Source organism: Diuraphis noxia, unplaced genomic scaffold (assembly GCF_037042655.1).
Source record: "Diuraphis noxia isolate RWA-SAM2 unplaced genomic scaffold, SU_Dnox_SAM2 contig0001, whole genome shotgun sequence".
NCBI classification, from domain to species: Eukaryota; Metazoa; Arthropoda; class Insecta; order Hemiptera; family Aphididae; genus Diuraphis; species Diuraphis noxia.
The window spans coordinates 51,284,937-51,311,228 of NW_028301711.1; the positions used below are offsets into that span (position 1 = coordinate 51,284,937).

General features: G+C 34.0%; 1 protein-coding gene across 6 annotated transcripts in view; it reads left to right on the forward strand.

Moving 5' to 3' along the window:
* The window catches only part of LOC107169558 (venom dipeptidyl peptidase 4-like), a 74,594-nt gene that overhangs the window by 2,049 nt on the left and 46,253 nt on the right, over positions 1–26,292 (forward strand). The window contains exon 1 of one of the 6 annotated variants that reach the window (XM_089216002.1): positions 5,894–6,032. The exons of 3 other annotated variants lie outside the window; for them this stretch is intronic. In XM_089216002.1, coding sequence (XP_089072128.1) covers positions 5,997–6,032 — 36 coding nt within the window. In that variant the 5' untranslated portion in view covers positions 5,894–5,996. Of the gene's footprint in view, positions 1–5,893; positions 6,033–16,695; positions 17,294–26,292 lie in introns of those variants that run through there. 2 more of the 6 variants (XM_089215998.1, XM_089216003.1) reach the window with 2 other exon arrangements.

The window sequence follows — 26,292 nt, forward strand, 5'->3', positions numbered from 1 at the left end:
TGATGACGTATTATTAAAAATAACTTACGAATTGATTGAAATTTATCGAGAATCATCATTGTTAGTTTTTCCAATGGCTTCGATGGATTTTATTGAACTTAAAAGACCTTTTTAAAGTACTATTTGCATTATATTTACTATTTTTAAAGTGCCTACTTGTTTATACATGTTCTACTATTATTATTGAATCTCTTTAAGAACTCATTCAAACCGCGAAAAACGTTCACTGAGAATCTTCGGAGTAGCTATTCTAAATACCATTAAGAAAAATAATTGAAAAAAACGTCTGGCCCAAAAATATAACTCATTAATTATCGTAAAACATAAATCACCAAACGGCTTTGATCACGCATTTTACTAATGGATAATTAATAATAGTAATTTTCTGAATACCTTTCTAATGACTTTGATTTATATATTTCATTAAATAGTATACCTATAAAGAAATATTTGAAATACTTTTATATTTTATACAACCCAAAAATATTCATAATGAAAAACCCATTTATACAATCCTTAATGACACGAAAACGAATGTCACTTTTTATATAGGTATATTTTTTGAAACTGGATGAATTCAAACAGGTAAATTGTAAAATATATAAAATATATAATAACCATACCATAAATTAATCTATATTATTTAAGAAATTAAAATAATTTATAAATATAATGTATATTATACAAACAATCAAATACAAATATTGCTTTCAACAAAATAAATGTCCTTATGTATGGTTTAAATCGAGTTATGGAGTTTCAAATGAAATCGTTTATGACCTTCTTGGCTCCTTAGAAGGGTGAATAAATGTAAAGTCTAAAAAAAATACCAAATAATCAGTGAATAACATTACAATTATAATATTGCGTACTGCACTACTGCCGTGTAGGATGAAGTTCAATGTTAATGTTAATAGTCCCTTTTCTTCCTTTTAAACGTTTAAATTTAACGATCATACTAGCCTACAAAAATTGTTGAGGTCAATATTATATTATGTTCATTTGGTAATTTAACGTTTTATTGTATTATGTCTTTTTCGCCTTCAAGTTTATCCACTAGTAATAGGTATGTATACCTACGTTGAATAAGTATTATATAGTGTAGTATTAAATTAATAGTACCTACCTAATTATATTGTAATATACTCATCGCGTTTAGTATTTTTTTCCGACTTATTAAAAGCTTAAATTAAACAATTATATATTATTATTTTAAATGATTAGTGAATTTATTTTTTTGAGTTGTAGTATCTACATAATTAATTATGTATATGCCTATAAGAACTAAAAAAAGAAAAGTGGATTTTCAATAAAATTTACAGCCCTTTAGCAAAGACTTAAATGTTAAAATAAATATGTATAAAATACAAAATGAATTACCTGCGAAAAAAATATCGCAAATCAACAATATTACAATATTTATGTTTAGTCGTACTGTATAATCTATACAGTTATCTTTAATATATACATAGGTACTCATTATTTAATCATATCATACGAATCGTAACAATAGAGTTTCTTGCACTGTGTCAAAAATATCTATCCCGTCGTTATGTTTTTATTATAAATTTGTTTGATATACTGTTTGAAAAGAAAATTAAAAAGTATACAGAAAACCCAAAATTGCAATCAGGTTACTAGCCTTTAAATTACGTTTTGAATGAGTCTTTTACTTGTACACTGTTTTCAGTTTTGTTTTATAATAAAGTACGTACCTATAGCACATACCTATACTTATGAAGTATTATAGTTATGAATATATTATACGAACAAATAAATATGTAATATATTGTGTTTATACTTTTATGTTACGATGAAATAATTTTCTATCCATCTCTTTCTAAATAAAAAATATTCCCAAGTTTTTGATATTAAGAAGATTAAATCATGTCTATGTTTTCTACCTTAATAGACATATTTTATTATATTTGTACCAATAATCATATATTCATTTCCTCACTGGACACAACTTCTGAAAATATATTTGAAATCGTCATGCAAATTTCTTTAGAATGACTCTTCCACATTTTTGAAATGGAACTCTAAACCCTAAATCTTTCTAAATTAGATTTTAAAATTGTAATTAGTAATACAATCGGCATCTATCAAAAAAATGATTAAAGGTATCAACATTCAGTTTAAACCAAAATAGTTAATAGTCATAATAATGCATCATATTGCAGTGCGCGTTATAAAAAAATGCACGAGGGAGAAAAATTATTTATTTTACAGAGTCACACGCACTATAATAATGATAATATTTATTATGCACACATTTATAACCTGACTCACACGCATGCTTTAAAAAAATCGTCCCTAACATTTTGGATTAAATTCAATTTGAATAAAAGTTATATTTATATTTATATTTTTTATTTATGAGTTATATTTACAAATTTTAAATTTTAATTTTTTTGAATAGAAAAAAATTAGATTATCACCTCATATTTTATTAAACTCCCTGCAAATCTTCATCTATAGGTACAGCGTGATACACCGAGTATGATCATAGGTTCTATAGGCTCTTTTCGCCCTCTAATAACGTTGTATTAAAATTCTGATCTTTTTATTTTTTTTTTATTTTATCCGTTATATTATGTATAATCAGCTATTATACATATTTTCATTAATAATAACATAATATTCAAACTATCAGAGCGCGCTTCTATATTTTTTAAACCTGTTATCGTGAAACTATATCTAACGTGTACGCAGGGGGGAGTGTCAGGGAGATATGACGCCTCCCTTAAATAGTTTAAAGTATCTTTTCAAATTATGAAACTATGATTAAAAAAAGATTATAAATTCATATATATTATGACACACCCTTGAGAAATCCTGCATACGCCACTGTAAACTTATTTACTTATCGTCCTTAGTTCTTTTAGATTCTGAGCGGGGCGATGAATGTATTGATTTTACCATGATTCAAAAGTGAAAAATGGTTAATACTTTTCTAAATAATCGGGATAAACAAACTAAAAATTAAGGAAAAAACGGGAATTTTTACGCACACTCATTTTTCGACAACATCGATTTTGGTTTTTGATGTAACTTTAAAACAAATGACCATAGATTAGATAGCATTTTATATATTTGATAAAATTTTCAATTAATTATGTAATTAGGATTATTATCCTATATATATTTTGTTTTCCAAAATTGAGAATTCGGATGAACGCATAATTAATGGGAAACAGGTAGAGATCACACTTGGTGAATTGCCGTCTGCCATTTTAAAAAGTCTACTATAGCTTACTATGGTTTCATATTATACTATGTTTTCATAGTGGTCATCACGTCCAATATTATTTTTATGTGTTTCGTGCTTTGAGTTTCCAATTTTGTTCGTGTAGGTCCAGGTAGTACGAACGTACGTGTGATGATTCAAATAAGAGCCGAGGACTGTGCTTTAAACTTACTAGAGCTCATATATTCCTCTCTAAAATTGTGAATTTTAACAATATATTAATTATTAAATAAATAAAAGCTACACAGGTTGTACCTTAAAATTGAATTACTGCATGAATCACATCAACACTTCTGTCTTCTTGTATTCATTGTTCATGCGCACTTAGATACGCTAACGGAAATCACGTGAGCGACCTTGGTATAATGCCACGGCTATTAAAACTTTAAAGCATTTTTGAACTATTTATAACAATATTATGATTCCTTCCATAATATTATTATTCTTTAATTTTGTTTCAATACTAATTTTGATAATTTAGTAGGTACCTATTATATAAGTATTACTATAAAATCTTCCGTTTTCAAAAGTCTTGTGAGAATATAATAATATAAAGTTATTATAAATATAATTGATTATTTCAAACCGTCATTGGCTTTGGAGGAAAGTTAAACAAAAACTATTCATAACATATTAAGTATTACAATAGAATTACCCATATATAACTGCCGATAGTTATATAGATATTGAAACATTGAAATAAATAACGATATAATGCTAGTAGGTATCATAATTATATACATGATAACGATTTTGATCAATAAGTAGTAGTAATAACTAAACTTTATTGGTTTTCGTATTTTTTTCAAACTAATAACACTATAATTATTATTTATAAATTTATAATGTATATTCGTAATACGATATCAATATAACATACATACCAATTATGATACTATATTTGTATGTGTACAGTGTATTATAATATAATTATTTTAATAATGAGTTGTAGGTACGTATGACCAAATTGTGGAATTAATGAAGTCTTATTAATTTCATTTCGTATAATTATGTTTTCTACTCAAATAAATTCGTTGGTAGTAACAATTATAAACTATACATTTATATCTTCTATTAACTATAGTATCCAGTAACTACTAGTATAAATGTTGCAATTATCAATTATGTGCCTCACATTATTCTAGGTATAACTGCATGTTTAATTAACTTTAAGTACATGACTATGTATATATTTATATATAAGAACTTAAATATTTACCTTAGTTGGGAAATTTTACAATTATGAAAACAGATAAAAATTAAATCTTAAGTTGTATATTTAATAACAGAAAACTTGTTATATTATTGTTATCAGCTACATCCGAATAAAACTAAAAATATATATTATAATTTACAAGTTAATAATAGTATCCCTACATGTATTATAATAAATAATAATCATATTAACATTTTCTCATTTTTATTATTATTATTGTATGCCTATGATCTTCTAGGCTTTTGCAAACCTATACATATACATATATATATATTGACAAATTTGTCAAATGTAAAGACCTTTTATGTACTTATCAATTACAATTTTTCAACATATTTATGGTATATCTGTTTACTTTTTTAAAAACTTATTTGTGTATTACACATAATGTAGATACCTAATCAAACAAAAATGTAGGTACATATAGTGAAATAATATGGTTTTTTAATAATGATTCAACGGTAAACGTAAATTAATAATAATAAAAATAAAAATTTTGGATCAAAATATATTAAAGGTATATTATTATTAAATATTTCGACTTTATCATCATAGGTAGGTGATTTTCCTACATAGACTATCTATAGGTATAAAATGTACAGGTATATACCTACCTAATATATTATGTATGTTTATAAAATTGTATTGTTACCAACTGGATAAATATAATAATTTTATTATTATCAATGCTCTCGTTGAACAGACACTTGACATAGTTTGGTAATAACAAAAATTAAAAACGATTATTGCACGAAAAAACTTCGAAAAAAATATCGAAATACATAAGTAATATCTTATCATTTAGAATAATTATTATACAGGGTGATTCTTTTAAGTGGGTACACTAATTATCTCGAAAAGTATTTACTTTTTTCAAAATATTTTTTTACATGGTTTCAAGTTGTTAAAAAACCAACGTTTTTATTAAAAAATTATATTTTTAAATATTTTTATCCTTATCATTTTTTAAGTTTTTTACTTTTTTGAATGACAACATAGAGTTTAAATTTCATATTCCAAAGCAGAATATTTTTCTAAGTATTTTGATTCATAAAAATCGAATTTAGGGCTAGTAGTTTTTGAGTTATAAGTATTTAAAGTTTAGATTGGCAGTGTGAAGTGGTACGGGGTTACCCCGCAAAATGTAATATTCTGCTTTGGAAAATAAAATAAAAATTCTATGTTATCATTCAAAAAAGTAAAAACTTAAATAATGATAAGAATAAAAAATATTTAAAAATATAATTGTTTAATAAAAACATTGGTTTTTTTAACAACTTGAAACCATGTAAAAAAATTTTTTTAAAAAACTAAATACTTTTCGAGATAATTAATGTACCCACTTAAAAGAATCACCTTGTATGTTATATAAGTACGTATACGTACATTGTCATAACCGTATCGTATTGTAAAAAATATATTTCTCTAGTGGCCAATTTACGTACCGTTCAACAATATCGTAAATACTGGGCGTAGGTGCGTAATAAATTATTTTCTTTTTACCGTGATCGTTTCCATTTTTACCAAGACATGGTTTGTACTGAAAGAAGAACGGATGGATCCATGGTACGTAAAATATTTGATCACCATTATTATTTGTTAAAACATTTTACAGGTGGTAGTCGAAATTGAGTAGAATTTTATTCTTGATGGTGCATAATACTCCTTGTGTCTGATTTATCAGTAGGTAATTTGCGTCCCACCAAAAAAGATCATAGCCTATTTGCGCCCAACAGTACCTTTTGAGACAGCCAAGTTGCGTCCCAGCATAAATAAGTCATACCTTAGTATAGCATAAAATAAGTATTACAATTAGTAATTAATCACATTTTAGTAAATAAAATTAATCACAGATAATGTAAAAACATATTTATTATTATTAATAAAAACTGATTAAATTATCAACTGTCAAAAAAAATAACAAAAAATTAGATGAATTATAAAACTATTAATTACTTATAATTAAAATAATGTTGGCTGAAATTTGAGTGAAATGTTTTTTAAATATATAAAATAGAATTTGTTTTTTCTTTAAATTTTTTACGATATACCTATCTATCAAATGAGATCTCTGGTGTTGGTTTTTCAAAGCATTCAGTTTTATTTACACGGTTCGGAAATTATTTGGTGACAACCGTAGTCATGATGCGTAATTAATTTTATCACACTTAAACTGTATAATAGCTGATAATATTAATTTATCGATGGCCGCAGATATTATACCATATACACGATTTACACATTCATGATTATTGATTATTGTTACACATAATATTTATGGACGCATCTCCGTCATGACTATTATAGCAAGTAAGAAAAATAAAATGGTTGAGTTGCGTCCCCATAATGGGTCTTAAGTTACTTTTTGCATTTACTACTTGAAAAATATACCTTTTTGGAGGACGCAAGTAGTATGCAGTCGTTTTTGAATCACGCTCATTTTAATTAAAAATTAGGTATAGGTGTATGTTTTGTAATATAATACGTCAATACGATATTGGATCGTTTCGTACTAAGTTTCTAGCTGTAATTTAAAGGAACGCAAATGAATATTTTTTAGAAAAATAATAAGTGGATCGTGTATAATTGTATTTATTGTTGTTGCAAAAACTTTTTAATAGATTGTATATTTGATTGCAAAAAAAAGTATTTTAATTATTTACAATATTTAATTTTGAATACAGTACCTTTACAAAAGTTTTTGCTATTAGAGAATATTTTCCATTTTCTTTTCATTTACTTCAATTTCCGCGGTAGTAATTACTAATTAATAATATGACCGCTCTAATTTCGATGGATATTTCTACCTACAAATGTATATGTTTGGGCCGCCGGCTATTTACTAGCATTTGGCCGGACGACTACTTAAAAAAAATATGGTGTTCAAATTTGGACGGGATAGGTGACCAATAATGTGTAAATGACAATACGTGTATATATAAAGAATAATAAGGTAACAGTATATTAAACGGCACGACTAGAGTGCATACGTCGGCCGGTGAAGACGTCTCTTCCCGAGCGCGACTCAAGACAATAATAATAATATACAAAACAATAATAATAGCAACAATGATAATAATCCTGATTACCGGACGGCACATACGCCGCGGCAGGGCAACGGTATCGGCGGCGACGGTGGCTGCTATCAGCTGCGGCTGGAACGACGTCGATGGCACGCAGGTGAACGGGGGGTGACGGCCGCGATGATCAGCAACAACAGCCGGGCGGCGTCAACCAATGACGAGGTAATGCCGAATCGCAAGACCGGATTACGTAACTTGTACGCACCGGCGACAACGGCGATGTTGCGTAATAATTACGGATATATTAACATACGCGACACTGATGCACGAAACCGGCGGCCACTCGCGGCAAATAATACACGAGCTAAATGCTAATATAATGTGCGCGTATGCACTTACGGCCGGCTCGCGCGATTGAAACAATAATAATAATATGCGCGGACACTGGCGACGAGCACGCGACACAAACAATGGTCGCGCGACGGGTAAACAACGCACGGCTATACTTCTCGACGTCGAAAACGGTAACAACGGCGTCGAGTACACAAAATGCGCTACGTAACGCGACAGCGAATTCGACGAGGCGAGCGACTCGTGCGAGAAAGGCGACGGCAACACCCGCACCACGAGATTGTGGCTAAGCGGCACCAAAAAAAAACGGCCGACGTGACGGACACACGGTCTGCTCGCGTGGAGCGTACGGCAAAGAGAGAGGGTCTAGGTCGCCGGCGGCGACGGCTGGAGTCCGGTGTCCACGGGTCGCGCGATGCGCCGTCTCGCGGACCGGTTGCCAAAGTCGCGATAAAAACGGCGGCAATTTCGAACATACTCCCCCATGGGAGGCGCAGCATCACATCTGCTTTGAAAGCCGCCGACACTAATACCTATTTTATATAAATTGAAAGGCCGAAAAATAACAAAAAAATATAAATGTAAATAAAACATAAACAAATTAAATATATTATAACAAATAGTAATTGTACCAAAATGTGAAAAGGGACACAGTAACATGATAATAATTATACAAGGTACATAATAATAATAATAATTGCACAAATTGCAACATAACATAGTATAATAAAAGGAATACCGCAAACCAATAGGTAAAGCGAATAAGAATTTAACATAATAAAAAATAATAATTGCAAATAAACGAATATAAAATAATTTAATAGTAGGCAATATTGCAAATAAGCCTAATCAATCACGGGGACCTGTACCATTACCAGGTAATAAAACGAGCTTAGCTGCAGGACGAATGACAACACCGCGCGAGGTTAAAACGCGCGCGACCCTTACCACGCCATCCTTACCCGGCAATACCTCGAGTATTCGTCCAAGTCGCCATTCCAAGGGAGGGGCTAGGTTATCCCGGATGGTGACCATCTGGCCGGCTTCAATATTGGGTTGACCGTGAGCCCATTTGCTTCGCTCTTGCAGCGTGTGCAGGTACTCGGTAGACCAACGGCGCCAGAAGTGTTGGTGGCAATGGTCCAGCAGCTTCCAACGGTCCGTGAGCGGGCGGTCCGGACACTCAGTAGTACGCGGCGGGAGCGCTAACAGCGGCTGGCCTATCAAAAAATGGCCCGGCGTTAGGCAGTCGAGGTCGTGGGGGTCGGTCGACACTGGAGTGATGGGACGTGAGTTCAGCACAGCTTCAACTCGACATAATACTGTGGTGAATTCTTCATAAGTGAACGTATGGACACCCATAATCCGAACGAGCAGACGTTTAGCTGAGCGTACTGCGGCCTCCCACAACCCTCCAAAGTGCGGTGCACTGGGGGGATTAAACTTCCAATCGCAATAGGACTTCCCCGACGTGATTATTGATTGTGCGGCGGGGCCATTAATCAGCTGACGCAATTGTCTGTCGGCACCAACAAAATTTGTCCCACAGTCGGAATAGACCGTCGTAGGCAGGCCGCGTCGAGCGACGAAACGGTCAAAGGCGGCGAGAAAGGCCGAAGTGGACAAATCCGATACGAGTTCTAAGTGGACGGCTTTGACGCTCATACATACGAATACTGCTATATATGCCTTGTACGTCCTAGATTTTCGTAGTTTATTTTCGCGCATAGCTATAGGCCCGGCATAATCAACGCCGACACTGGAAAACGGACGACATTGCGACACCCGTGCTTCTGGTAAATCCGCCATGACCGGCGTGGGGATAGACGCACGGAGGCGCACGCAACGTGTGCATTGACTAACGACGGAATGGATAACGGAACGCAGCGACACAATCCAAAATTGCCGGTGTATCAATGAAGTCATTACACGTGGTCCCGAATGACCAGTGACTTTGTGCCAGTGGCGACACACTAACAGCGCGAGGTACGAGCCTTTAGCTAACAAAATTGGATGTCGACAATCGTACGGCAACTCTGAATGACGTAGGCGTCCACCGACGCGGATTATACCTTCGGAGTCGACGAACGGACACAGCCGTGCCAACGGCTTGGAAGCTAAGCGACGTAATTTCTGCAAATCGCTGACTAATGTCGGAAATGTGACACGTTGAGACGCAGCGATTACCGCACGAGTTGCACCGTTGAGCTCCACTCGAGTAAGCGCAGTCGATCTCTCGACGGGACGTCGGCGACAAATATCGATAAAACGGCGCACACGCGCGACCACACGTATAAGTTCGTCGTACGACGAGAAACGCGTGAACCATTCGACTGTAGGTGCGGCAAGACAAACTGCGGGGGCCATGGATTTTACTTCAGGCAATTCCGCAACGGACAAACGCGCGATGTCGCTCCCCCATTCATGTGGAGGGTCTCGGAGAAAGTCGGGCCCTTGCCAATATAACTTGTGGTGCGGCAACTCAGACGGCATCAACCCACGGGACGCACAATCAGCTGGGTTCATCTCCGAGCTGACGTGACGCCATTGACAACTTGGTAACAACGTTTGTACCTGGTGAACACGGTTCGACACATATTGCTTGAACGTGTCGTGGGGCACTGTTAACCATGACAATACAATCGACGAATCCGTCCAGGCACACATGTCAATGATGTCGATGCGCGTATTTAATAATAAAAATATTCGGCTCATCCAGCGCGATAATAATACGGCGGCATTCAGCTCGAGCCTCGGAATCGATAACGGTTTAAGCGGCGCCAATTTGGTCTTGGAACCGACCAACATGACCGACGATGCGCGTGGGGCATCATGGGTGCGCAAAAACACTACCGCGGCATAGCCGCGTTGCGACGCGTCGCAGAATCCATACAACGAACACTGAGCTCCGGCGGTTGTATTTAAATAGCGCGGAACACGCACGTTGGCTAACGCGGGTAGTTCGTCGACGAACTGCGACCAATCTGCGCGGATATCGGTAGGCAAACGCTGGTCCCACGTACACTCGGACTGCCATGTGCGTTGCATAATATGCTTGGCAAGGAAGATGGACGGCGCAAACAAACCTAACGGGTCGAAAAAACGTGCTGTTAATGACAAAATGCCGCGCTTGGTAAATACAATTGCGTCATCTATGCGAGGTTCACAACCGAAATAATCGCCGTCTGTATACCACGACAAACCGAGAACCTTGGTATCAGCGCCCTCATCACCGGCAAACGTTGTCGATTTTACCACCCGGAACTCGTCCGGAACAGCGTGTAGGACGGCGGCGGTGTTGCTGGACCACTTGCGCAACTCGAACCCCGCACCAGCGAGGACGGATATCAATTCCGCCTGAACGCTAAGCGCCTCGACCGCGGTATCGGCACCGTAACAAATGTCGTCGACGTACGTTTGATGACGCAACGCGTCGCATGATCTGGTAGAATTTCGACAATCGACTTCAGCGACCTCTTGCAGTACGCGTAGAGCGAGAAACGGCGCACAATTTACGCCGTACGTTACGGTATTCAACTCGTACTCGACGAGCTCCATATGCGGGGACGGTCGCCACAGAATATGTTGATACGCACGATATTGCGGAAGGACCATAATCTGTCTGTACATTTTACAAATATCGGTCGTAAACGCGTGACGGAACAAACGAAAACACGTTAGCACATCCACGATGTCCCGTTGTAACTTCGGACCCGGGAATAACGATGTATTTAGTGACGATCCATCAGCAACCGAAGCGGACGCGTCGAACACTACGCGGAATTTTTCATCGGCGCCACACACGGCATGATGTGGAATAAAATAACGGCCATGAGTGGACGCCACTGACATGTGTCCTAGTGACAGATATTCCGACATAAAATCGTTATACTTCGTGCGCAGTCGATCGTTCGAGCTTAACTTACGCTCGAGATGCTCGAACCGTTTGATTGCGACCGCCCGGGACCCGGGAAATAACTTATCATTGAATGGCACACGAAACGGCAACGGAACCGAAAAACGGCCGGACTCGTCACGGACAAAATTATCACGGAATACGACTTCGCATTTGCCGGCGTCAGTAAACTTCAACGGGGATGAGTCGGGCTCTTCGACATGCCAAAAACGGTCGATTAATTGTTCCACGGACGTGAGTAATGACACGGCGGTTGTTTGCGGGGTCGATACATCCGACGGCGACACTGAACCAATAAGGATCCACCCGAAGCATGAACTGAACGCGACCGGCAACGACTTATTTGCAACAACCTGACGCCCGTCGATAATGGATGAAAACAGGTCTGCGCCTAATAATAGGTCAACCGGCGCAGCGATATGGAAATTCGGGTCTGCCAACGCTAAGTGCGAAAACTTATCGCGTACGGACGGTTCCAACGACTGCCGCGGGAGGTCACCGGTTATAGACGGTAGAACCCATGACTCGAACGCTAAAATTGGATCGGACGAGTAGCGTGGCACAACATGGCAGTCAACTCGACCTTGCACCGTAACTACCGGCACACCGGCTAAACCCGACACCGGAGCCGACCACGTCGACCAACGGAGACCTAGCCGCTTCGCGCACGGCAGTGAAATTGCATTTATTTGTGACGCCGAATCAATCAACGCACGGGCCACTTGGAAGCTACCAGAACGATCGCGTATATGTACCAACGCCGTGCCAAGCACGACGGATGGAGATCCAAGCCCGGATAATAACGATGTAGGAGCGGCAGGCGATTCCACCTCCGTAGCCGGCGTGACGTCCTTAGTCGTTGAATGTGACAAACAGGGTAACAAACTGTGATGATGACGTGGACAAATTGTACATTTGGCGGGCGTCTTACAACTAGGTGCCCAATGACCGGGACTGAGACACGAAAAACATATACGTTTACCACGCGCCCACTTCGCGCGTTCATCCGCGGACAGGGAACGAAATTTACGGCACACGTCGAGCGCGTGTGGATTATTACAGTATTGACATAGCAATATGTGCGGCGACGGCGCCGGTGCTTGTACAGCCGAGACCAATGATGTCGGCGATGGTCGATCAACTTTGCGCGACCATTTTGACGACGCAGACGGTCGGTCCTTAGGACGAGGCGCGAGTGCGGCCTGTTTACCGGCGACGCCCTGTACGCGTTCGAGAATAGCGATACGGTTTTTAATAAACGTAAACAAGTCGTCCACCGTAGGGAAATCACGTGTCGTTTCCGACTCGAACAACGTGCGACACGACGACGATAGGCACCGTGAGGCCAATGAAAATAAAATAAAATCGCCTAAGTCTGGGACTTGTAACGCGGTGAGAACTGAGATACCTTCACCGAACACTGACATAAATTTATTCAAGTCCGACAGACTATCCACGGACGACACAGGCACTTGTAGTAATTTGTCGACGAACGATCCCGCGACTAAACGCGGCTTGTCGTAGCGCGATACTAATGCGGCCCAGGCAACGGCGAATGTGGCACCCGAAACCAGTATGCCACGGATAACGTCGGCAGCGCTCCCGTGAATGCAGCTGCGCAAATGATAAAAACGCTCGATATCAGGTATGTCCGGAAATTGCGACACGATCGCGAGAAACTGATCACGGAATGCAGGCCACTTGTGTATATCACCGTCGAATTGAGGTAACGGAATTTCAGGCAATCTGCGGAAAACGCGGGTTTGTGTAACGTGATGTTCACTTGCGTCGGCGGATCCTAACGGCGGCGCAGGTTGAACCTGATATTTAGACACGATAGACCGGATATAATCTATCCAAATGTTTACTTCGACGACACGGTCACTCGTATACTCGTGCAACATACCGAGAGCACAATACGCGTCGAACACCGCATCTTCCTCAATTTCGAACCCGTCTACCAAATTATTCAGCCTGGCGGAAGCCGCAAGCAGCTGCGGCGCTATAGTTGCATCATCACAAGCCAATCGAGCCGTCTCGTGAATAGCCTTAATACGAGCGACGTACGATTCTCGTTTGGCCAATGCCCTATCTCTCGCGCGCTTATCACGCTCCATGTCCTCCGGAGCAGCCATGGCACGGCTAGTTACGAGCTCGGACGGACGCAAGCTAAAGGTGCGCGCGCGTAACCCACGGGGCGAACACTCGATTTAGCAGCACTAACTTACAATACCTAACCGGGACAATGGTCCTACCCAAACTGTCACGAACCCAATCCAAACGTGAACACCACAATTAGTAATATATATATATATACAAACCACGCTCTGCTACCAAATGTTTGGGCCGCCGGCTATTTACTAGCATTTGGCCGGACGACTACTTAAAAAAAATATGGTGTTCAAATTTGGACGGGATAGGTGACCAATAATGTGTAAATGACAATACGTGTATATATAAAGAATAATAAGGTAACAGTATATTAAACGGCACGACTAGAGTGCATACGTCGGCCGGTGAAGACGTCTCTTCCCGAGCGCGACTCAAGACAATAATAATAATATACAAAACAATAATAATAGCAACAATGATAATAATCCTGATTACCGGACGGCACATACGCCGCGGCAGGGCAACGGTATCGGCGGCGACGGTGGCTGCTATCAGCTGCGGCTGGAACGACGTCGATGGCACGCAGGTGAACGGGGGGTGACGGCCGCGATGATCAGCAACAACAGCCGGGCGGCGTCAACCAATGACGAGGTAATGCCGAATCGCAAGACCGGATTACGTAACTTGTACGCACCGGCGACAACGGCGATGTTGCGTAATAATTACGGATATATTAACATACGCGACACTGATGCACGAAACCGGCGGCCACTCGCGGCAAATAATACACGAGCTAAATGCTAATATAATGTGCGCGTATGCACTTACGGCCGGCTCGCGCGATTGAAACAATAATAATAATATGCGCGGACACTGGCGACGAGCACGCGACACAAACAATGGTCGCGCGACGGGTAAACAACGCACGGCTATACTTCTCGACGTCGAAAACGGTAACAACGGCGTCGAGTACACAAAATGCGCTACGTAACGCGACAGCGAATTCGACGAGGCGAGCGACTCGTGCGAGAAAGGCGACGGCAACACCCGCACCACGAGATTGTGGCTAAGCGGCACCAAAAAAAAACGGCCGACGTGACGGACACACGGTCTGCTCGCGTGGAGCGTACGGCAAAGAGAGAGGGTCTAGGTCGCCGGCGGCGACGGCTGGAGTCCGGTGTCCACGGGTCGCGCGATGCGCCGTCTCGCGGACCGGTTGCCAAAGTCGCGATAAAAACGGCGGCAATTTCGAACAGTATATATATTAATATTTAATAGGTAATAATTTTTATAAATATTGATTTAATATTAATATTTCTACAAATCATATTCTAAGATTCTAAATAGAATCCATTATGTACAACTTCTATGTAATATAATTTGTAGTAGGTACATAAGAGGTTTTATTTTGTGTGGGTGTCAACTGGACCCTCACGGGGTCACTAAAGGATTAAATTTAATAAAATAAAAGGATTATATTATTAAATTAATAATTCGCTATGCTTTTTAGTTTATTGGTCCAATTTTTCGTTTTCTTTTAATATGTTGCTTTGGTTAAAAACCCAAATTGAGATAATATTTGTTTCCACATTTTATATGTTGATTGTAGCCTAAAGGGACATCAGTGACGTTAGTTTAATATTAAACAGTACATAAACTTATAACGAAGGAATTGAAGTAGAATAAAATTAATATAAACCTACAGTTGTAAATTTAGTACTTATATGCTACTTATAAGTTCTGGATGTAAACTTGTTAATAAATAATAAGTTAAAGTTAATTGTAACTTTTTAACTTAAATATTTAATTTTTAACCTAATTGATTTTTATTGAAAATGACCTAATAAATAATTACTTTCAACTAAATTCGAGTTTTCTATTTATTTATAGATAATTGAATAATAAATAAAATAAAATAATCTTATTGGAAATTAAATACTAAATTATTAAATGTACTTTTTATTGTTATTGCCATTAGTCTGGAGTAGCGTTCAATAAAAATTGATTACCTTTACTAAAATATTAACTTTTATCTATTTTTAATTTTTCTACCAACTTAACTTAACTCAATTTAAAATATATCATTTACTTATTTTTACAGCCTTGGTAATTATGAAAAAATCATATAATTTCTAATATTATTACGTGATGGTTTAATTTTCAGTACTAACACGTGTTGGACGATTCTGTCTCACCTAGGTACCTATGCGGAGTTATCATATTCATAATATAACTAATAGATACGTGGAAAGAGTATGGCAACGACAAAATATTGCGCTTAGAAATATTGACAATATGGTGTACAGCAAATTTTTGACTGCTTGCTATGAAAATATGTTTTTTTTAAATAAATTGTCTGACATGATTTTCATTATCGGTGCGAGTTGAGTGTCTAATAAATTATATATATTAGTAGATACTAGATCGTATATGGCGGCGATAGCCATTCGCGTGCATACTGTAACATATTGTTAATGTATTTTAGGAAAACGAACAAAATAAAAGAGCTGGCAGTCAGCGGAAAAGTGGAAACGGAACGCTAGATATTAAGTATACCTACATATTATATCTCGCAACTCGCAACCCCCGGAAACTGGTGCCATGGTCGATGACCCGGGAACCGTTTCCCCGAATAGTTTGCGTCTTTGTGGTGGTTCATATAAACATTTTTTTTCGTCCTTCAACGCACGCACGCACACACACACACACGCACATCGCTATGTTCATCCGTATTATGCAGCGGCGGCCGAGGCGTATCCCGTTCGAAATCGGACTGACAAGGCGACAACGTGCTCCTCAGTTGACACTCAGTCTCAGCCGGCGTCCGACGTGTATGTGGCGTGTGAGTTTAACTGCCAGTCGCTACAGCTCTACGACTATATTATAATACCTATTCATACTATTATCATTTATCATCAATCAAATTGCGATCGTAAGAAATCGATAATAATATTACATCGTAAAATAATAGTCATAAGTCCGATTGTGGTGCGCGTAACGATTTTGATTATTAATCGTTGTACCGAAAAAAAAATGTTTATTACAATTTGATATTACGTGCGGTATTCGGTACTTTAATTCCACCATATACCCAAATTTTATTATATTATAAGTATAAATAATATAATATTACAGTTTTGTACTCTCCGGGTCGACACCGAAATGAACGTTTGACCGGATGAGGAAAAATGTGCGCATGCGGCGAGTGTTAAATAATATCATAATATTTATTATATTATACGAGTATACAATTTCATCATTCATCATTGACACCGCGATCAAACGAATTATTCTGTCTTTCGGCCGATTGAAGGAACATTACTATATTTCTAATCACTATGGAAACAATATTTTCCTCTTCTGGCCAGTACAACACTAACAGCATGGACACGAACGAATTCCACGAAAACGATAAAAGTTTTTGGGTAAGACAAAGACCCGCAGTTATAACTTTCAATAATCTATTTTAATAATAATTTTTTTTGTTAATAAAAAATAATAACATGATATAATATATCAACTCATTTTATGAATAGCATCGTCACTACGTTTAACTTTTCAATCAGTTTTAGACGGCGCGTGTTAGGTACCTATGACGTAATTTGGCGAATGGTCGCGCCATCCTACAAGCCATTTTTAATGATCATTTGCAATTATTATTTATCAGATATTTCCATCACGGAAACTTGCGATTTAGGCCACGGTGCAATAACTGCAATATTAAGTTCACAATATTATGTGAGTTGGATGATTTAGTCATCAAACATTGTGCTTTTGAGCTGACGGTGGCTAGCCAATTTCTAAAATTGGTGTACACCAGGGCTTACCCAGAAATGTCGTATAATATTACACATACCTATTTGTAATAACTAATAAGAAATAATATCATCTCTTATACCCACCGATCATGCGCTTAGGAAAGATGATGATGATTATGATGATCACGAATGTATTTATTTATAAAGCCAAGTTCAAAACTGGAATCTTAGGTAACAAAATAGCGGTGAAATATAGTAGTATAAAAATAATAATGTTAAGTGATTTTATAATATATTTTTTTAAAGATTTTTCCATATACATCAGTAAAGCATAAGAAAATATAACAAAAAAAACACATCAATATTATTAAGCATTCCCAAAAATGTGTCACCACGCGGGACACGTGGAGCTGAATATACCGTTAACTCTTATTAACATATTTTATTTAAACATTTTATAGAGTAACTGTATTTTATACGAGTACTTAAGTTTTTTTTTTTTAAACGGTAATTATTATTATTTATTAAATACGCTCGACAACGATTTTTAAGATATAAACGTGATGTTTGACATCAGTGATACTCTATTGCATGCCAATAATATAAATTATTAAACATTGAAGTTTTTTTCTTACACTTTTCTAACTAGTTTTTATTGAAATGCATGACTCATTAGTTATTAGTATTAATTATGAACTGATGAGACTTATTCCTGTATAATAGCCACTAAAAATATGTAATAATTTCATAATAATCAATGATAGGTATATTAATATTGTGCAGCTAAGTTTTTAAATAAATAATATTCTAGCATAAAAATTATCTTATAATTATTAATTGATCATAGTGCAGGATACTAGGTAATATTATCGGAAAGGTACTCCGGTTTAAATGTCTTTATTTTTTTTTTTAAACCGTGATGTGTCATCACTGATGACATTATTATTAATTAATAATTTAGGTAATCGAATATCACTATAACTTTTTACCTATTATATCCATTATGGCATTATATATGTATTAAAATGTTGTAGTGAGATCTATTTATTGACTTAAAACTTATTTATTTTTTACCTCGTTATTTGGTATTAAAATCGTTGGTGATGAGGGCCCCACATTTTGAAATTTTTAAAAATAATGATTTTTACCTACCTAAGCTGCAGGTATATGTAAATAATGTTGACAACTAGGTAAATGAACAAAATATTTCTACATTTATAATTACCTAGTTATAAATTGAATTATCCATAAATTGTTATTACTCTCGGGCAATTAAGATAAACTAACACGACGGTAAATTTAAATTATCCAAAACTATTGATCATTAAATATCTACAAGTGATTGGTAGGAATAAGGTACTTATGTTATCAAACATTGTTTATGACAGAATAAAATATTATAGAACCTGTTTTTTTCTTGTTGAAATATTTATTACTTTATATTTTAGTTTATTGTAGGTAGGTATAAATTTATGTATTCTAAATAGTATTGCAGTAATATAATAATATTGTTTAAAATACATTTTTTATATTAAATGTTTGTTTAAATTTATCTACTTTGCGGCTTGCACACCCATACGTTAATACGTTAGTTGTGTATATTGTTTATAAATTAATAACTAATAATTGTAAAACGTATGAGAGAATAGTCAATTGTGTGATTGCACTATGCAAATAAATTGCTAAATTGTTGGCTATTATATAACCACGTGTTTACACTTAGTTTGTATAAAAACAAAATATTGATTAATAAATTATAAAATTAAAATATTACACAAAATAGTTTTAAAAAACCTTACATTAGGTATAAAGCATTTTTATACCAATAATAATTATTTATTCAAGATAAATTTGTTTTTGAATGATCACAAAAATATCATCTATAAAATATCATGAAATCTGTTTATCCCCAGAAAAATGTTTTCAGCATAGAATACAGCAGCAATTTAATTTTAAATTACAATATAATATATTATATTATAAAGATAGAGTTAAATTAAATTAATTTTAATAGTTAATAAATGATATTACAATATAATAACTAATAATAATTAACCATCAATAGTATGTAATTAGTATAAAAATGTGTTGAAGTAAAATATGGCAACAACTGAATTATAATATTATAATCTAAAAACTCGAGTTCAAGTATAATTAATATTTAATAACTATTTCACATATCTCAAATTTACTTTAGATTTTAAGCTGAGTGATGACTATTAATTTTACAATGAAAAGATATGTTTGTTTTGCGTTTATTTATTAAATAAATAATATTTTTACACTTTTAATTTTACAAATATTACTATTAATAATTATACAATATTTTCATACTATTAATATAGTTTATAAATATATTGTAATAATATGCTGTATTCTAACTTTTAAATATTAATTATATTCAAGTTATAATATTATAATATTGCTGATATATTTCATGCTCACGAAATTTTGTCCCTGCGATATTATTTTACAGGTGATATGATATAATTGCGATAAATTGGATTCGCAATATTTTGTTGTTAGGAACCTATGATAAACCTTTATTGCTTTTTAAGTGTTATTTTCTTTCAGATTTGATCTACGATGGACTAGATAAATTAAAAATGCAAAAAATATTTGTAATATACTAGGTATACCTACTGCCTACACATTTCTTCCATTATTATTTCAATTTTTAAAATAATAAATTTATATTTCAATATATCATGGTAAAGTATCCTTCAATAAATGTAAATTCTGTCATACTTAAATTATAGTAAAGTTATATCATTATATCTACCTATCATATTAAAAAACTAAGTATTCCTTATGGTTCTACGAAGCATGTGTCGAGCACAGTCTAGCTCTGATAGGAAAACCTCATATCAGTCATATCGGTGGAATAAACTATGAGTACTAGTTTATGAAAATCAAAGTATAAAAATTAATATAAGATGTTTATTTATGTATTATTCATTGTAAATGTATAAACTCTTATAAATTGAAAATATATATTTAAAGAAATTGCAGAGAGAAAAATTAAGCGGCACTGTACGTCTCGTCATTGAGTAGGTTTATCATTGTTGTGTAAGGGTTAAATTTTAATACAATTATAAATTCAGTAAATCTTGTATGATAATTTTATATTGCTATTATTGTATTTAATATTCCTGTTAGTTATAGGGATTATGTTACAAATTCGGCAATAGCTTAAAATGAATCTAAATACTCTAAAAATGCGACTCTCACGGTAAAACATAATTAAATATATAATGATATTTCAAGTCTCAAAAAATATATTTGAATTAACCCCTACAAAACAACTAAAATTATTATTTTCTGTTAAAACTTTAAAGCATAATACATACATTCCCATCACAACATTGTATTACTATTAATAAGTAACGTATAGGTATGCGCATAAAATATTGTAAAGGACTTGCGTCCGCGTTTATATATAAAATAAAATAAATATATATTAACTAATATCCAATTTCTTAAACATTTTAATTTAAAGTAATCGAAAAAAAAATGTGCATTTATATATTTTAGACTTTTAGGTTCAATCTGATTCAATTTTCTATCCTTAATAATAAAGTTTATCATTTACTAAGTGTTTAACTTTCAAACATTTTTTGCAAACATTCGTGATTTAGTTCAAATTACTAAATAAACATTAACATTACACTATACTATAGTATAGAATAAAAATAGTTAATATATATTAATATTTATTATTATATATATAAATTAATGCCTATAGGTAGGTAGGTTTAACACCACATAGATCAAAGCGAAACTAAGTATATTAAGTCCACTAGTTGCGATTATTTTATTCAAAAACTAAATGCAAAAGTGTTTTTTTTATTTTTGAAGCGCTACGACTGCAACAGCAGTACATTAAAAATAATATATTATTTTATTGAATGATACTATTTTCGACCAGTTTATGATAATGAAAGTAATTTTGTACTCAAACAAAGTATGTTTGGCCAACCACTGTAATCCATAGTAAATAATGCAAAAATTGTTGATTCATTATTTATAATTCATAATATTCGAAAACTTGTCGGACCGGTCCTGCACTGAATGCGAACTCCATAATGTGGAAGTAATTAAATACATGCCAATTTTTACATTACCTACTAAGTGAACTAAACATAATTTAAATTCATTATATATTTTTGAAACAAAATTGAAATTTTTATAGTTTCATCATTAATTTCATTATATTATACAATTTGAATATCAAACAATTAGTTAATGTTTATAGTATAAATTAAATTAATAAGTTGTGGATAACTGGAGATGCCACTCTCAACTCCAAAAATGTAAACTTTGTACTTAAACTCGATTTATAAAGTTATTGCTTATACCTAACATCAACTAGTTCGAAATTTGATTTATATGATATAATGAAATTTAAAAACGGTTAATTGAAGTAAATCCGTTCACAAAACCTTCACTCTCAGACACAATCCTGGTCCTAAAGTTTTTCCATACGATATTCTTTCCCCTGCTCAACAAAAATTAAATACGTGGGCCTTAATTTGGATAAAATATTAACGTGGACTCATCAAATTAGAACTAAAATGCTGTTCACATTCTCAAAATCTTATTATGCAATAAAAATACACCTGCATTAGACAACCGCCTATGTACAAATCACTATTGAAACCATTATGAACCTATGGACTTAAGTGGGGCAATTCAAAAAACACAAGTATCGTGAATGTCTAAACTTTTACAAATATCGCACTTAGGGAACTAACAAATGCTTCCCAAATGTTATATACTATACATACCGACTTAAAACTTAAATTAATCACTGATAAAAATCAAATTCCAAAACCCGTTTAAATAATCATCCAATAATTTATTAATAAAAAGTGTAGGCACTCTCACAATACCTGACAACCTTCCGAGACGTTTGAAGTGTAAGTGGTATCTTGATGTATTGAATTAAATAATTAACAAACTAACAGAAAGTGTCATCAATGGGCGATTTATTTCAACAAAAGTCTTATGACTAAATAATTACAACTTTTATTACATTTCATTGTTCATATTTCAGTCAAAACCTATAGCCAATGGCACATGTGGACATCATAGCCGCACATTCAGTTTTAAACTTGGAAGTGCTAAAATGTTTTACCTCAATGTGACCCGTGGGGGATTTACTCTTTCCACACTACATGTACGCGGTTATGCATATAATTTCAAACAAAATTATAAATTACTACATTTAAAATATCGAATTTGATTTTCAATAAAAAATATGTTTGTCCAATATACTTTAACCGATTATTAAAATTACTATTGTATTCTTCGATGGACAAGGGTCGTAATTCGGGTAGTTAAGATTTTCAATACCTTCATAATTTTTGTTATTTGTATTTGTTTTACTTAAATTAAATGTACTGCGGGCATATATAAACAGGCAGAGCCCCCACAAGGGGGAGGGTTAGTTGGACCTATGGTACTGGGGCCTGGACTTTCAAGGGGGCTTGGCGTTCATGTAAATAATTACTTAAAATTACTTTAATATATATTAGAAAAATATTTAGGGCACGAATTTAGTTCCGTACCAGAGCCAAAATATGATGGGGGGAGGTTGTAAACGGGTAATATTATGTGGGTACAAAAATTCAATATAAAACATTATATAAACTATTTTACACCAAAATAATGCATTTTTACTACTTTTATAAAAAAATATGGAAAGATAATAAAATAATTCAATATCAGTGCTATTGTCATTAACTCAAGAACACAAAATTGAAAACTAATAAATCGACTATCTTTAATTCATATAGTATTATACTACTACTAAGAATAGATGGTTGAAAATTTCTATGATCATTTTAGTTAATATCATTATTTTTATATCCATAAACCATAATGTAGGTATAGGTAGTATACGAAAACAAAATCTTTTTCAGTATTTCAATAAATACTAAAAATAAAGTTGAGTGCTTACTGCTTTACCAATATAAAATGGAATAATTTAGTCTTATCAGTGGCAGCGCGTGAACAATTTTATAGGGTAGACAACAAGACAACTAAAGATATGGTGTTATATAAAATTTATTTAAAAATTAGATCATCATAAAAAAGTAAATTACATAAAATAATTATATTTGGATATAATTTAAATCAATTCGCCGATTTTGTTTTGTTGCGAACACATCTATTACATTGTTTATAAATGTTGGATCTTTTGATAATTCACCTAACATTTTTTTTTCGATAGCTTAAGCATTTTTCTTCATACGAAAAAGAACCAAGACCTTTATTTAAAATAATATCAATAATATCTGACATATTAAGTTTTAAATGTATATCACTCCATTAAGAAAAAATTATAAACATTAAACATGTGCTATTAACCACAGTCGGAATGCAATTAAATTATTAAAATATTACGTTGAGACATGTCTCTTCCATACATATAATTTTGATAATACCCCACTACGTCCCCCGTTTACCTTGTCATACGCCCGTCATCAATAGTGAGACACAATTTAATGTCTCGTCCGATTTGACGGCGACAACGGAGCGATTACGGCATAGAAAAGATATAAATAAAATTATACTATATATATTTAATCATACTCGTTACTCACACAGACACTTTAGAGACGAATCAGTGTTAATTACATTTTATTTATAAAATTATGAAGAAATAAAATACATATATAGTATGTATCATATTATAATAAACAACTAATTTTTAAAATTAAATTGTTTGATATTTTTGGGTAGACACATTGTCTACCCTAACGCGCCGCCACTGAGTCTTATACACGAAAAATTACACTCTTAACAATATTTTTAGCATAAAATAATTTGAGGATGCTAATTCAAGACTTAGGTGTGCTAAGCACCCACTGGCACAGTGGCACCCCCATATGTTCACCAATGGTGGACATGAAAAAATGTTCACGAAGGCAAATTTTAGAGGTCCTAATGTGCACGTATCGGTATTTGTTATGAATCATATTATACATAATATGTTATATAAGCTCTTATGTTTGGACGTCGACTCCATTCAGTCAGCCTATCCCTCGTTTGAGCTCGAATATTTTCGTATTTCGTTTCTCGCAGTTCTCATTAGCTGCTTTTTCATATTCTTTGTTGAGACATGACGCGAAGCGATCGGGTCACGCGTTGTACTTCACAACTTTCCGAATTTTGTAGTACAATTTATTTATTCCACTCACGTTTTGTGTTAAAAATATATTATTTACGAGTATATACATACTTTTGTCCCACCCGACGTTGCCTATGCTAAAGATTTTATATTTTTCATAAATAAATTCATTGTAAAAAAATGTATAAAAAATATTTCTATCGATTATAAAGGAATGCAATAATATGTAACCAATGGCATACTAATATTAGTGAGCTGAAAACTTATTCACGCATGAGCTACCCGTTACTTGTTACATACCTACCAATAGGGATCGAACAAATATGGCATCAAGTATTAACACTCTCCAAGTCTCACGAAATCTATTGATAACACTTTTATTGAAAACTATCCAATAGTTTATAAAACCATTAATTACAGACAGGCATGAGAGACAAATCCATTTAAAAATATACCTAGGTGGCTAGATATACATTATACATAGATATATATAGATATACATATGTAAATAATACTATTTTCAGAAAAATGTCACGATCTTGAACTATTACCTGTACTATACGTATTTTATATTCAGATGATAGATTTTACTGTACGAGTATATGCCTAATTTAATAAGTTATGTACAACAACATGATTTATTATTCAAAATATTTTCATTTTAGTTAGATTCCGACGAACGCAAATATCATAAGTGTACTCGCTTTGCATCAGGTATGGCATTCTAAATTCTAACAACTATGATATACAGGGTAACTCACTAAGCATACTCACCATCCATTTTTAACATCATAATGAATATAATATTCTGATTTATGAAATATTAGAATTTATTTATACAGGGTGATTTACCAAGCATGCTCATCCCCCTTTTTCTTTAATAATGAAGTTATTCAAAACCTGATTTTTGGAATCTTTAAGTATATACTCAAAGATCATATTTTAAAATTCTTGACATGTTTTGTACCACTTAAGGAGTGTCCTGAGTGGCGATACAAACTACTGTTTTTCATGAGAAGCCCCCTCTTTTACTGTAAATTATTGATAAAGATTAAAATTAAGGATTATAAAATTTAAAATCATTTCAGTTCCAATATATTCTTATAATATAAACCTCTAATCTTTAGAACACAAATTTGAATAACTATAAAAACTTCTCAATTTTTTCAGAATTATTATCCACTGAATAATTTACAGTCGCAAAGGGGGTTTTCGTTTTAAAAACAGAAGTTTTAGAACATTCCATAAATAGTACAGAAAATCTCAAGGATTTAAAAGCACAGTCTTTAAGGATATTTAAAAATCCCAAAAATCAGATTTTAAATAACTGAATTTTTGAAAAAAAAAAAAAAAACAGTGAGCAATGAGCATGCTTGTCAAATCACTCTGTATATGTTAACGAATTGTTATTTTACTATATATGTCACACTCTATAAGAGTATGTGACTTTGTGTAGAACGAGATGTTTCAAATTTTATGTGACAGCAGAAATCACCATAACAATTAAAATTAGGCAAACTTAACCATGCAA